We start from the raw sequence: 13,542 nt of genomic DNA, 5'->3' as shown, positions 1-13,542 counted from the left end.
TAACTACCCAGTTTTGCATAAATTAGAGGAACTTATGGAACAGAAAAGCACAGGGTGATAAAAATGTTTTCATTTGTGTATTAAATCACAGCGCTGCAAGTTTTTCCTGAGTGCATTTTCAAAGTGAAGTGGGAAGCTGTCGCTATCCTTGCCTTGCATTCTGTGTTGATATTTTTTTAAAAAGGCTATCTGTTATGAAACAAAATGGGCATTCAAGTGTCTGTTAGAGCAATTAACTGGACTGCTGATTGATAAGCAGATCAGTTTTAGTTGAAAGCTGTAATTAAAGCTGTGAGTTCGAAATATATGAGTCAGGATACATTTTTTGAAAAACCTTCCATTTTCCATTGCATATGAATCTGTGCACAAGAATCTGGCTGAAGTGCTGACTTCTTCAAAATTCCATTACTTCCTTTCCCTTGAGGGGCATAATTTTTGTGCCATATTAGCCTTGTACCACTACTTTTCAGTCTCACCCTGTGTCCTCAATAGATTTAGTTGAATTTGGGCTGATTAAAGGATAGTCAGATTGAAAAACATCTCTCGGTTGTGATAATATTTGTTTGACATCTGAACTTCAATATTCAAATGGAAGGAATTTTGCAGTGCATTTTATTTATTAATTAATGTTTAAAAAATTCAAATGCTTTTCAGTAAACCATATTTTTGTCATTTATATTATCAACCCTGCCAAATCTTATCTTTTTTGGTGGGGAAGATTATCTATACAGCAATGATATATCTATCTATCTATCTATCTATCTATCTATCTATCTATCTAGTTCACATTGTTTGGCATTAGGGGATAAAATGTAGGAACAAGCAAAGAAAATAGCAAGTATGTAGAATTTTTTCTCTGGGAACTACTATAATATGCTCCCCTTTAATTTACAAGTAGGCTTTGAAATTTTGAATATGCTGTCATATGTATGGTCACTTTAAACCTGAAGCAGTGTTTTTATAAAAGCAACAGCTGTAATTTCCATGGGGATTTACCCAGCATGGCAGTTAGACTGTTTAGCATTCTCAAATAGATTGTATAGAATTTGACAGCTTTAAAGTTATCTTTAGCCTTCTGTACATTTTATTTTGGAGAAAGTCAAATACTCCATTGAGAAGTTGTTATTAAATAATACACATTGAAATTACTTAGGTTTTTTAGTTATTGAGGTTTTTTTGTTTAATATGGTTGTATTTTTGCTGACAAACCCTGGCATTTGTTTTCAAGTTTTCTTGAAGTTGATTGATTTTTTGTTTTCATCTTTTATTTCAACAGCTTGATGAAGTTGTCCGTCAGAGAAATCTGCATAGTTTGGAACTCTTCCTTTCATGTGCACAGAAACAATTAAATGTTTTATTAAAGGAAGAGCCAGCCCCAGCAGAAGACAGAGATTGACATTCTTAGTGCTGGTGATACAATGTGATTTATGAGGCTGCAAATCTCCATCTAGCAAATGAGGAATATATTCCAATCTTTTTGGATCGTATCATTGAGTCAAGATTGATCTGAAATTCTTGATAGAAATGTTTGTGGATCATGTTCTTCTATTTATTTATTTATTTTACTACTATTACCAGATAGCAAATATGAGAGGGAAAAATCCTTGGAAAAAAATATTTGTTTGTTTAGGATTTGTTTTATTTAGGATTTTGCTTCCATTATATTTTCCAGTAGCCCATGTCAAAAGTTTCCACGTTATGTCTGAAATTATAACATTTCCCTGTTATGTCTGTTTTAAATTTGGCACCATGTGTTAATGTGATTCACCATTATTTTTGATATTTTAAAAAATGGAGACAAACATTTAGTTGATTATAGGTACAAATCCATCTCTATTTCCAAAATATCTACCCAAGTCCATTGCCTCAGGTGAACCTGAGTAGCTTATTATTTCTAACTGCTTTTGATGTAGAACAGAAGAATCAGTACTGAAACATAAGAGTGTTGTCAGGCCTTTCTTAAGTCATTTATAAACAAATCCAGCTCTAGGAACAGAAAAATTTAAAAACTAAACGGTACATCTGTTTAGGGTAGCGTAAAACATCGCCATGACCAATGTATAGTATGTATTTTATTTCTGTTTCACAGAGCTAGTTCAATCCAAAAGTCATTTTCTCATGGAATTACGATTAATGTGACTGACCTCAGTTTCAGGAAGAAGATGTATGTAATTATGTGGAGACTGATACTGCACTGCCTCAGTGGAATTTCTGACAGAACAAGGAGTGCAGCCTGCTGACCTCACATGCCCTTTCTAAGTGCATCGAAGGAAGTAGAAAAACTCCCCACTGACATTACTGGGCTGTGGATCACTCATAGCCCTTTCTAGTCTTGCTAACAGCAGATGGAATGGAATTTCTGTGCCTACACTCTATTGATTGTAGAACTGGGGCCTTAGCTGTAAAAGAACTCTGAATGAAATAAGGGAAAATTAGTGTTCATGCTTAGGTACGTAAATAAACTAAGAATGATCTCTCTTACTTATGGACGTTTTTTAAGTGTGGCTCTTCTTATTTGGAGATGTTTTGGGTTTTTTTGTTAAGCTGATTTTTTTTTCATCAGCACTTTTCATAAATCGCTATCTTGTAGTAAGTAATAAGGAACACCAAATGGTTGCACATGTATTGGCAGTATAAAATATGTATTGCAGAAAGGTAAGGTTGTTATTTAAATCTTTTTTTGTGCTTCATTTTTCTAATCAAACACAATGGTTTTGTCTTTTGTATACACAAAGGTTCACTGAAGAAGTAAACAGTGCTGGTTTTACTAGATTATGACCTTACCCTGCCAATGGATTAAAATCCAGTCTTCTATTTGATACTTGATTGACTGATCACGTTCCATTTTTTCTGGCTGACAAGAAAATCTTGTAGTGTTAACAAGTTTTCTACTCATTTTCTGTTCCTAAGCCTGTTTGTATCTCTGTCTCTGTAACTGCACCAAAGATGACATAGATGTCCCCATGGGATTTTTTGAATGTTGAGGTACTGTAAAAGGAAATTGATTGACTGGTGCTTTCTCCAAATGTGTGTTTAGTTGTGGAAATGTGATATGAGCAGGTTCCTAAATGAATTTCTTGGTTTTGTTCTAGGCCTGCACAGGAAACAATATTCCTTTTTTACTGAACACATCCAAGTGTTCCCCTTCAAAGCCAGAGCCTGTTTATCAGCCTTTTCCTAACTAGGAGAGATTTGTATTCTGACTTGCAACACTATGTAAAAGCACTTTTTGAAGAAGCTTATGATTGGAGTCAGTAAGATTTCATGGGGAACTGTGGTGTATCTTTCCCATTAGATCACGAGTTATTGAATTTCAGCTCATGAATATTGTGATGGTCACAAAGAACTGCACGTATTTTTTCCTTACCTCTGACAGTTTTAGTCCTTTTATCTTGCTCTCTATCCTGCAAGCAAAATTACAGACTGGACCACAGACATGCAAGACCAGATTGGGAGCTGGGGTTACATTCAAAACTCTAAGAGAGGAGATTTACTTGTACAGCAAAACCAGACCTATTCAGTAGGTGAGCTTTGCAGCATCCAATAACTTCCACCTTCTCTGTACCTCATCTAAAGCTTTAAAGCTTAGGGATATTTTTCAGCACTTCTATCTAACCATAGGAGAGTGCAGTGTGTGGAAATTTGGGAGAGGGGAATCAGAATCACAGAATGGCCTGGATTGGAAGAGGCCTTAAAGATCGTCGAATTCCACCCCCCTGCCATGGGCAGGGACACCTTCCTCTATCCCAGATTGCTCCAAGCTGTGTTCAACCTGGCCTTGGACACTTCCAGGGATGGGGCAGCCACAGCTTCTCTGTGCAACCTGTGCCAGGGCTTCACCACCCTCTCAGGAAGGAATTCTTTCCTAATATCCAATCTGAACCCCTTCACTTTCAGTTTAAAGCCAGGGACAAGTTTGCAAAATTCAATCTTTTTTTTAAAATTCTTCTTTTATTCCTACATACGGACTGGAGAATGACAAAAAAGGAAAAATACATGTTGTGTGTCTGTGGGGTAGAACTTTATCCACCTCCGAGTCCTGGCTGGTAGTATTAAATATTGGCAAGACTGTACTGGAAGGAAACCCTGGAACTAATCCTCAGAATCAAAAGGCAAGAACCAGAACATCAACAAAGCTCATATAATAAACATTTTATCTCTATGGTCATATACTTCATATTAGAAATAAACCATAAATCTTGGTTTATTGAGATAAAGCACCATAATAAACCATAAAGACATGGGTTGGACAGGGTGTATTAGAAGTGACTCAAAAAGCAGGGCAGCAGTAGATGTAGTGTTTAGGATGCTGTCTTTCCTTGGTGTTAGCAGGGTCACTCTGTTTTAACACTTTTACTCCACGGTCTGGAACTGAGCAGTTCTGGACCTTGTGATTTGTGTGATTTGTAGCCAATAGATGACACAGAGTTAATACTGAACATTGTGGCATCATACAGTCCAACACATTTGTGTTGTATTTCTGTAGATTTCTGTTGGATTCTTATCTGCTTCCACTGCAGGATTCCAGACTGGCTCTGAGACCACGTGTGTGCAAGTCAGGGAACAATGGGCAACGTTTTCTGTGTACTGTCAATACAGGAATATTTCAATTTTTGCCTTGCTCAAAGAATCTCATTAACAAATTACCCTTGAATTCCTTGAAGCATTGAATTCCCTCACTGCCATCATTAGGTGGCAGAACAAGGAAGAAGCAGTAGTCATTCCAGAGGCTGAGATCACTTTAGTATTTTGAATTTTTTGTGCATCTTTACATTGGCTTCTGATCAGAAGTGTGTCATGTCCTGCCAGCTCAGTAAATGGTGAGGTTAATTCCTGACTGTCTGGAATCATCCATGCAGACATGACTTTAGAGAGCCTAATTTCTTTTCAAACCAAAACTCCCATACAGCACTAGAGACTCTGCTCTTCCTCTGCTTCCTGTGCCCACGTTTGAGCTTAGAGATTTTTCTCACCCCTTTGATGAAGGGAATATGAGTGAGATTTTGTCTTTTTTCCTGGAAGGACTCAGCCACCAATATAAATTGCTTATCAGGGGAACTCATATAATTTATGCTCATTTTCAGATCACATACAGTGTCATTGCAGTTATCAAATGGAATTAGTTTAGGTACTGGAAGCTCCATTGCAGGAGTGACGTAATGTGTGGATGAGATTGTCTTAAATTTTTTTTACATGGACATCCTGAACACTGTATAGAAAGATTTTATAACATCTGTGGCATTCTTTTTTTGTCAATGGTCCATAAATGTGCCAAAGAAACACTGGAAAACACTTTTTACATGGGTACAATTCATGCCTTGCATTCAATTTAATGTTCTTGTGGGAATTGACAAAAAAAAATGTTTTCTTTTCTGTGCTCTGTCCAAGAATATTGTTCTTTTGAGGCTTCAAGAAGATTCATCTGCTACCATTGTTTTCATTGTTTATTAATTTTAAAGCCCACATAAAGCTAATAGTCCTACTGCTGAATTAGAGTCATATTTGAACAGTAGAACCTCACAGAAAAACCACCCAAGTTGCACTATCAAGTTTTGTGTTTGCTGAGTTGCTCAGGTCTTATATTTGTTTCACCATTCAGTGATACATCATTCTTGTGATAATAATTATAATTATAGTTATTATCCAATTATACTAGCAATAATAGCAACAATATTTTTCTGTAGTAGATGTGGTATTGATGTTTTATCCATGTCTTAAATGCTGTGTAGTTGTAACCAATTTAATATACATCAAAGATACACATTTGCTTATATTGCCTGTAATCCCTCACATTTCAGACTTACACAACCAGCATTTTTTAGATGCTTTCCATTGTCTGGAATGAATAACACAATGCCCAAACTATCACTGAATAAACACTCAAACTATTCTTTTTTTTTCAGATGACAATTTTAAACAGTGCAGCAGTGTACACTAGTAAAACAATGAGATGTTTATAAATACACATATCCTAAAAATATTATTTCCAACAAAATGCTAGAAATTTATCTTTTTTTTTTTTTCAAATTTGATCTTGAATCTGTAGTAATAGGTATAGAACACTATCAGAAGTCAAATAATTGGCATTTGGTCTCTTTCTTCATGTTAAAATATTTTGTCTTCTCTCAAAAGCCAAAGCAAATGGCATTCTGTTTTCAACAGTGGTCCATTGGTGGTCATCAAATGCCTCTCTGCATTTAAAATGAAACTTGTCCTAACTGGCCCCTTTACACAATGCTGTAGGAGGCTCTTTAACCCAGGGAGAAACAGAGCTGTTTTTGCTCAATGAACTTTGAAAGATATTCCAGTTCTTGTACTACTACCAAATTAGGGCACTGGTTAAGTGTTCACGTCAATGTTGCTGCATAAATTTTCCAGAAGATGGCTGGTCATGGTGATACATGGTCAGTCTCTATTTTTGTGGCAATAATTTTAAATATTCCATTACTTGAACATCTCAGTCCTTTATTATGATCATAGATTGCATATTTAGAGCATGATTGGGAAGCACTGGCTCCCAGGAAGTCAGCAGGAATTCTGCTGGTGGTTATTTACAGCTCAAAAAGTCTTCCACGTTTCTTGCAATTGTGACCTTGATTGATATAATGCATACAGTTCTGTCTTTGTATGGTTCTAGAAATATACCAAGAAATTAAGGGCAGATTTTGTGATCAGTTCTTTGAAGAAAATGTCAGCACTTTTTCTGATGGTGGTGTTGGCTGGAGATGTTGGTGAGGGAAAAACTTGTGTGTCATTATTACTACACTACTGCTCATAAAATAATATGACATGAGAATATGTACTTCAAAATTATATCCAAAACCCCCAAATAAAATAAAATAATTTGAATTAAATTAAATCAATTATAAAAATGAAAGTATGCTTTTTAAAACTTGGAAGCATTGCAAAGTTGATGCTCAAATACATCAATGTGACAAATATTAATGTTTCCTGAGCATCCTGAGCAGAACAATTTAGAATCAGGATGATGAATAATCTTGCTTGATTGCTACAATAGTATTGAAAACAAAGTTATATACACAATGGAGAAGTCTTTATGTGTCTGCCAAATAAAATGGAAGAGGATCCAGATGTTGTGTCATAAGATAATGTATTGTCTAATCATCTTCTTGGGAATTAGAAATGGGTTTGCTTCTCAGATTAAATAATTTTTCAATTGCACAGATTGGAACAAAAATTCCTGTAAGCTCCAGGCAGCAAGTGCAGAAGGTCTACAAAGGACTGATGGTTGCACAGGAATGACAAGACTACTCAGAAGAATAGAGATTATCACAAGCAAGGTGAGCATCAAGTTGCACTCAATTTGGCTGTACCAATCTGTAATATAAATGTCATAGCCACAATGTGTGTGCACATTTTCAACATGATTTTTCTTCAACAAACTTTACAAAGACCAGGTGAGTTGAAGGCATGGGTGACACAGTCATTCTCCACAACAGTTAAGAAATATTCAAAAGGATGATTGATTGATTGATTGATTGATTGATTGATTGATTGTTGGGACCAAATGTTAATATTTATTTTGAATTACAAGCATCCAGAATTTTGTCTTGTTTTTTACAGAGGAATCATATAACTCAGTTGTCTGTAGCAATTACATGTTTTGATCAAATTTTTCCTCTTGGTTAAACTGCTAAGTGGATTAAAGTCTTTTTTATCCCTTGTATACTCTTGGTATTATGCAAAATTTACTCACGACCATCTCCTGGACAAAGCTTAGAAATGTCAGTTAACAACTTCCAAAAAGGTTTTCTTTGTTATAGCAAGAGTTGATCCACACTTTCTGTTATTGAGCTCCATGAAATGAACATATTTTTCCTTTAGAGAAGGCAAAACTGAAGCGCCAACTGGTTTGGTTTTATTAATCAAGAAAGCCTGTTGGTCAGTTGTGTTTCTCACAGTGCTCTGAAAAGAATACATACTGTTATGAAAGCATCCAGAAATCAGCCAGAACAGATGTGTATGCTGACTCTGCAAGTCAAAGTTTGCTAGTGGATTTTACTCCTGCTGTTAAATACCAAGGCCAGGATTTTGCTCATTGTTTCTAGCTAATGTTTGGCCTTCTTCACAATGGAGCTTTGAGGGAAAGTCAGCTATACCACCCTCAGAAAGGACTCTCTGATGAAGAAAGACACTGAAAAGTATTGGAGCCTAGAGTCCAGCTGGGAACATGGTGCTTCCATCTCCAAAGACACAATTCTGTCAACTTCTCTCGCCAAATCTGTCATTGTACTCCAAATTTGCAGGGGGAACTCCCCCACTTTGCATAGGTTATGGTGTTCTGAGTCTCAGAGGGAATTGTTTTAGCACAATTGCACAGTGAGGATACATCTGGTACTCAGCAGTGCCTCCTGAGATGCTGTGCTACTGTCTTGGCCTTTTAATGTTGAATTTTCTGTAGCTGCCTCTTGTGCATTGTGTTAAACTCACTTCAGATACTATACTGAAAAAAAAGCTTGGAAAGATCACGAATTTTCTGTTCTTTTTTATTAGTAAAAATTTCTGATATGTCTTTGCACAGAGAAGGTGGGGCTTGTCAGTACTGCAAGACTTTTGGCATTCTTGTAGTGACAGGTATGGTGTGGATCTTACTGCACATCTTCAAACACAAGTCCTTTGTCCTTAGTGCTTAAAATTGGCTGATGGGACAGAGTGCTTCCTCCTCAATTTAGGAATTTGTGATTTTTTGCAGAAATGGTATCACATATCATTCAACTTTAGGTTCAGATTCGGTAGCAATGTTGTATATTAGTGGAGTTCTTTTGACAGATTTGAGGAATTGCTCACTTTCTACCCTTGTGTTTTTCTCTCATTAAACAGCCTGTAAACTCGTGCCCCAATATATACTTACTTGAAAATGCTAGAAAATCCTAGTCAAACATTATCATCAAATATGCCAAGATCTTAATGTATTTTTTAAAAGTCACAGAGTGGCATTAGTCATTTAAATAATTAAATAATCTTGCTTTTTTATTGTGCTTTGTGGTTTTAAACTCCTTAAGATTCAAGCTTTCCACTGGAAATGCAAGTGCTGTAAAGTCTTTTTCCCTCTTAATGGGATCTGAGACGTCCAGGATTGCAAGAGATATGGTGTTAAAGAAAACATCACATATTATAAATTCTGTGATAAAATCACCAGGTGAGTAGCCATGGCTGGAATGTGGCTCTCCTGAAGGAAGCTGTCACACTTCTGCTTCTCCTGTCTTTTATTTATGTGGTCATAACTTCACTTCCCCCTCAGGCTGAGGGCTTGGGGCTAATTTGCACAGTGGCTTTCCACTAACAACATCTTCTTTTCAGATCCGGCAGTCTTCTGGTACTGATGAGACAACATAAGCAATGTGACACTCTGTCAAGTTGTCCTACATCAAACAACCTCAAAACTCTGGGAAAACATTTTTTTTACTAAGATTATGCAGAAGAAAATGTCACAAATGTCACTGCTGTAGGATACACTAGAAAACAGAGGGACTTTGTGTAAAAAATTGTCCAACTACCTCTGCTGCAGCTCCCAGAGCAGCAGCCTGTGTGTTTGGAGTGTGGAGTCCTCACTAGTACCAGTTGATGGTTGGCCACAAATGTGAATAAAATCATGCAGACCCTGAATTAATCACTCCCATATTGTTTAGCTCATTCCATACAAAGCTGACAGGCTGCTAGGCAGCTTGGATGCAGATAAAGCAAAAATGTGGGAACTGTCATGTGCTCCATGTGTCAGATTTCTGTCAATGGTCCTGCTTAAGGGAAGGTTTCCACACATTAAAAATTCCAAGTCTTACCTCATTGCAGTACACAATAAAACAAGATAAAATGTGCAGAGATAGAGTGGTCAAAACATATATTTGCAGGATCTATGACTTAAATCTCAGCAGTTGTGTTTCAAATATGATTGGCAATGAATAGAAGGAAAGCTTGGTACTGCTGAGGAAAAGCAGTAATCCTTTTCCCTGTTGGTTACCCTATGGATATCTAAACTAAAGTTAAAAACAAAGAACATAAATAAAAGTGGCTAATCACAGGTTCTCAGCAGACTTAGACAGAAATTTTCAAGCTTACTGTGTCCTCCTAAAGTTCCTTAAGGCAAAGACAATGCAATGGACTTTGGCTCATTAGAGCACACAGAGCATTCAATTCACACCCTGAATTGACTGGAAAAGTAGTAGAAAATTACAATTTAAACAATTAGACGGTACATTGTACAAATCAATACCAAAAGGCAGCTTGTGTCTTTCAATGGAAAAAAGGGAAGAATTGTGGAAAAATAATGATCCATCAGCAGTGTAAGAAGATTTAATTTAGTACTGGAAGTAAATAATGGTTTAATACTGGACTAAGACCGAGTTAATTATGTGAAATATGAACATTCTTTTTTCCAATGCTGCAATATTTGACATGTAAGATAATGGAAAACATGAATAAATGGTCATGCTGGAAAGTCATTCTTCTTGTCCTTTGAAGTTGGTCTGCTGCTATGCATTTCCCAAGGACAGCAACACAGCAGGGAGCAAAAGGAAGGTGGAGCAAATGGCTCATCATCATTAGCTTAGAGGAAAATTAAAAAACAACTAGGTAAACTTGCTCAGGGTAGGTTTTTAGTGTTCCCTGGGAAAGGTGATTTCACCACTTCCAGATCTGACCATGGATTGCTGTGGATAATTCTGAGCCATGTGGATTCTACTCGTGTATGAGGTTTGCTCTTCTCATTGGAGAGATAACCTCATACACGTGAATTCTGTATCTGAGAGTTACCTGTCAGGCACAGGGGAAAAAAAGCAATTATTGCAAAAAGAGATTTTGAGTTATCAGCATACAGGGGTTATCAACTTTCAGGGCTAGTTTAAACTGTTTATTTCCCTAAAGAAAGTAGTATCAAACACTAAAGAGAAATGAAGAGCATCTGAGAAAAATTTGCCTAAACATAAAGACCGTCCAAGGCCAAAAAATGTCGCAGGCAAAAACTGCACTGAGCATGAAATTAAACTAACAAGGCTACACATTTATAACCAAAATAGGAAACATGCTGCTAGTCTTTGAAAAGGAACAAATTTACTAATTTGCAGTTATACAAGTTCTCCTCAATCTTTTCAACAACATGCAGAGGCATAGATCAGTGGATCCACCTGCAGAAGTTAGAGCTGATTCAGAGCAAAAGGTGAACTTCTGGATGCTGGAACCTGGACCTTTATAATAACAAAATAATAAAATAGTAAAATACATATTGTACTGGGTGTTGGTGTCAAGATTTTGGTGAAGGGGAGGTGCTGAGGCTGCCTTGTGCCAGACACAGCCTGCCTGTCTCCACAGGGGAATTTGAACCCGGGGGAAAAAACTGGGCAAGGAAGAGAAGATTTTAAAACTTGTTTCTCATCATCCAACTCGATTTTAGTTGACATTAAATTAAATACATTTTCCACAAGAGGAATCTGATTTGTTGACAGTAAGATGAGTTCCCTGTACCCCAACCCATGATCTTTTTCTTCTTGTTTTTCTCCCTCTGTTCTATTGAGGAAGGACAGTGGGCAAGCAGCTGGGTGGGCATCCAGAGCCAGCCAAGGACAACCCACCAGCCATTCATTGATGCTGGAACCTCAGTGACAGCTCCTTTTAGTGGATCCCCACTACAGTGGTGTCAACAGGGCTGGAAAACCAATGTGAGTCTCCCACAACTCTTTTATCATCTACACTGTTGTTCTATTGCCATCAGAAGCTGGGAGAATGAGAACAGGGGAAGCAGGGAGGAAGGGGCATAGGGAAAATAAGAAAGCAAAGAGGAAGGGGTTGGCATGCAGTGCCAGTGCCAGAGGAAAGACTGCTCCTTCTTCCCAAGTCCTTCCTTCCTAGGCACACATTTCCTGATGAGGGTCCCAGCAGCACAGGAGAACGGCAAACAGAAAGTTGGGTGAACTCAGCCAGCATTGAGATATTCCATCCTGAAGGTCAGAACATGGGGTGAGAGAGGACAAAATAAGGGAGCAGCAAAGCAGCTCCTAAGAAAGGAGCACGCAGCACTGGGGGCTGGCACCAGAGAAATCAGCCAAGCTGGGAGTGGAACGAAGACAAGAGTGCAAGGGTGAGACACTGAAGATCACAGAAACCTTGGAGTGAGCACTACCGAAGAGAATGAAAATGGTGGCTGCTGAGAGAAAGTCTTGACAAGGCTAATCAGAAGGAAGAAACAAATAGTGGCCATTGAAATGCAGAACTCGGGTTGGGGTGGGGACAGAGAGGAGGAGACCGGGATGAACTTCTGTGCGATGTTTGCTTCCACTCACGCACTATTGCAGTTGGAGAGTGGTGCTGAAAGGGATTTAAATAGAGTTGATTTCCTGAGCTTGTAATGAGTCCATGCACTTTGGGTTTGGCTGAATTATTTTCCATTTTTGTTCCTTTTTTTTTTTCCACAGGAAGAAGTAATAATATTTTCAAACCAACTGTAGTTCTGGTCCAAATCAGTTTTAAGATTCTAGTTTGGGAATGACAGGATCAAATTCTCACAAGCCTTCTCAGGAGATTATGGCCCAGAAAAGATTAAGATATTTCTGCTGTCTTGATCTGGATCCAGAAATTCTTTCCACTTCTGAGTCTGCTTTCCACTGAGTGCTGCTAAGGTGTATTTGAATCAGAAAAGTCAACTCTGAGCAGTTGTTTTTCTCTCTCCTTTGTCCTTTTCTCTCCTCCCATGTCCTAACCCCCAACACTCATGAAAATTTCACTCCCTTCTGTTTCTGCCGAGCTGCCAAAAAAAAAAAGCAGAACAAAAACTCACAGCTCACCCTTCTGTTTTTTAACAAGATCAGATCTCGAGGCTTTGGTTTTGTCTCGTGTCTATATGAGGTAAAAACCACTTAGCTTTTTTGTTTTTTCTCCAGCCTTAAAACCTGATGTTGCTTTGGTTTGTGGTTAAAAGGAGATTAATGTCCTTGTGTATTCTCAAAAAATATTCTCTTTTCTTTTGCATTCAGTTTTTTTGCATTCATTCTGTGGAATCACATGACCTACTGGGCTGGATTGATACCCAGTCTTAAGCCAATATGTTTTTTTCCTATGCTGTCAAGTGTCCCTGCTGACTTCTGTTTTCTGATGTGTTTTTGGCCTGCCATGGTATGATGCTGTCAAGATAAATAGACTTGTTTCTTTGATTTTTTTTTTAAATACTGTCAAAATACTGCGCAAGGTGGTCCTCAACTTTCCAGGCAGGAAGCACCAATATCCACACACACACAGAGATCCACACTTACCCATCACAGATGTTGTCACAGTGAGCTAATCATGCAGGCTTGTTTAAGAAGCTGTAGTTGAAGGCAGAGGAGGAGCTCTGCAAATCAAAGCTTGACTGCAGAGTTGCTTGAACAGTGACTCACTATAAATAAATTAATTTGTACCTCAGTTTACTGCACTGTAAAAACTAAGTGTCATTAAAGTATCTAGAGGCTGAAATGCTATTCTGAGAACATGCTCAGGTACTTTCTAATTCAGGTGACCATTGGTAATTGATGTCCTGACTGTATCTCCCCTGAGGAA

At 37.7% G+C, this 13,542-nt stretch overlaps 1 protein-coding gene across 2 annotated transcripts in view; it reads left to right on the top strand.

Annotated features, from left to right (window-relative positions):
• The window catches only part of CCDC91 (coiled-coil domain containing 91), a 114,393-nt gene extending 111,739 nt beyond the window's left edge, over positions 1–2,654 (top strand). For both annotated transcript variants that reach the window (XM_084206022.1, XM_084206021.1), the window contains exon 13: positions 1,277–2,654. In XM_084206022.1, coding sequence (XP_084062148.1) covers positions 1,277–1,396 — 120 coding nt within the window. In that variant the 3' untranslated portion in view covers positions 1,397–2,654. The remainder of the gene's footprint in view (positions 1–1,276) is intronic.
• Positions 2,655–13,542: the final 10,888 nt, after the last annotated feature.

The sequence above is a fragment of the Fringilla coelebs genome (genome assembly GCF_963513975.1).
Source record: "Fringilla coelebs genome assembly, chromosome: 5".
NCBI lineage: Eukaryota > Metazoa > Chordata > Aves > Passeriformes > Fringillidae > Fringilla > Fringilla coelebs.
The sequence above is the reverse complement of the archived record's forward strand: the minus strand, read 5'-3'. Positions and strand labels throughout refer to the sequence as shown.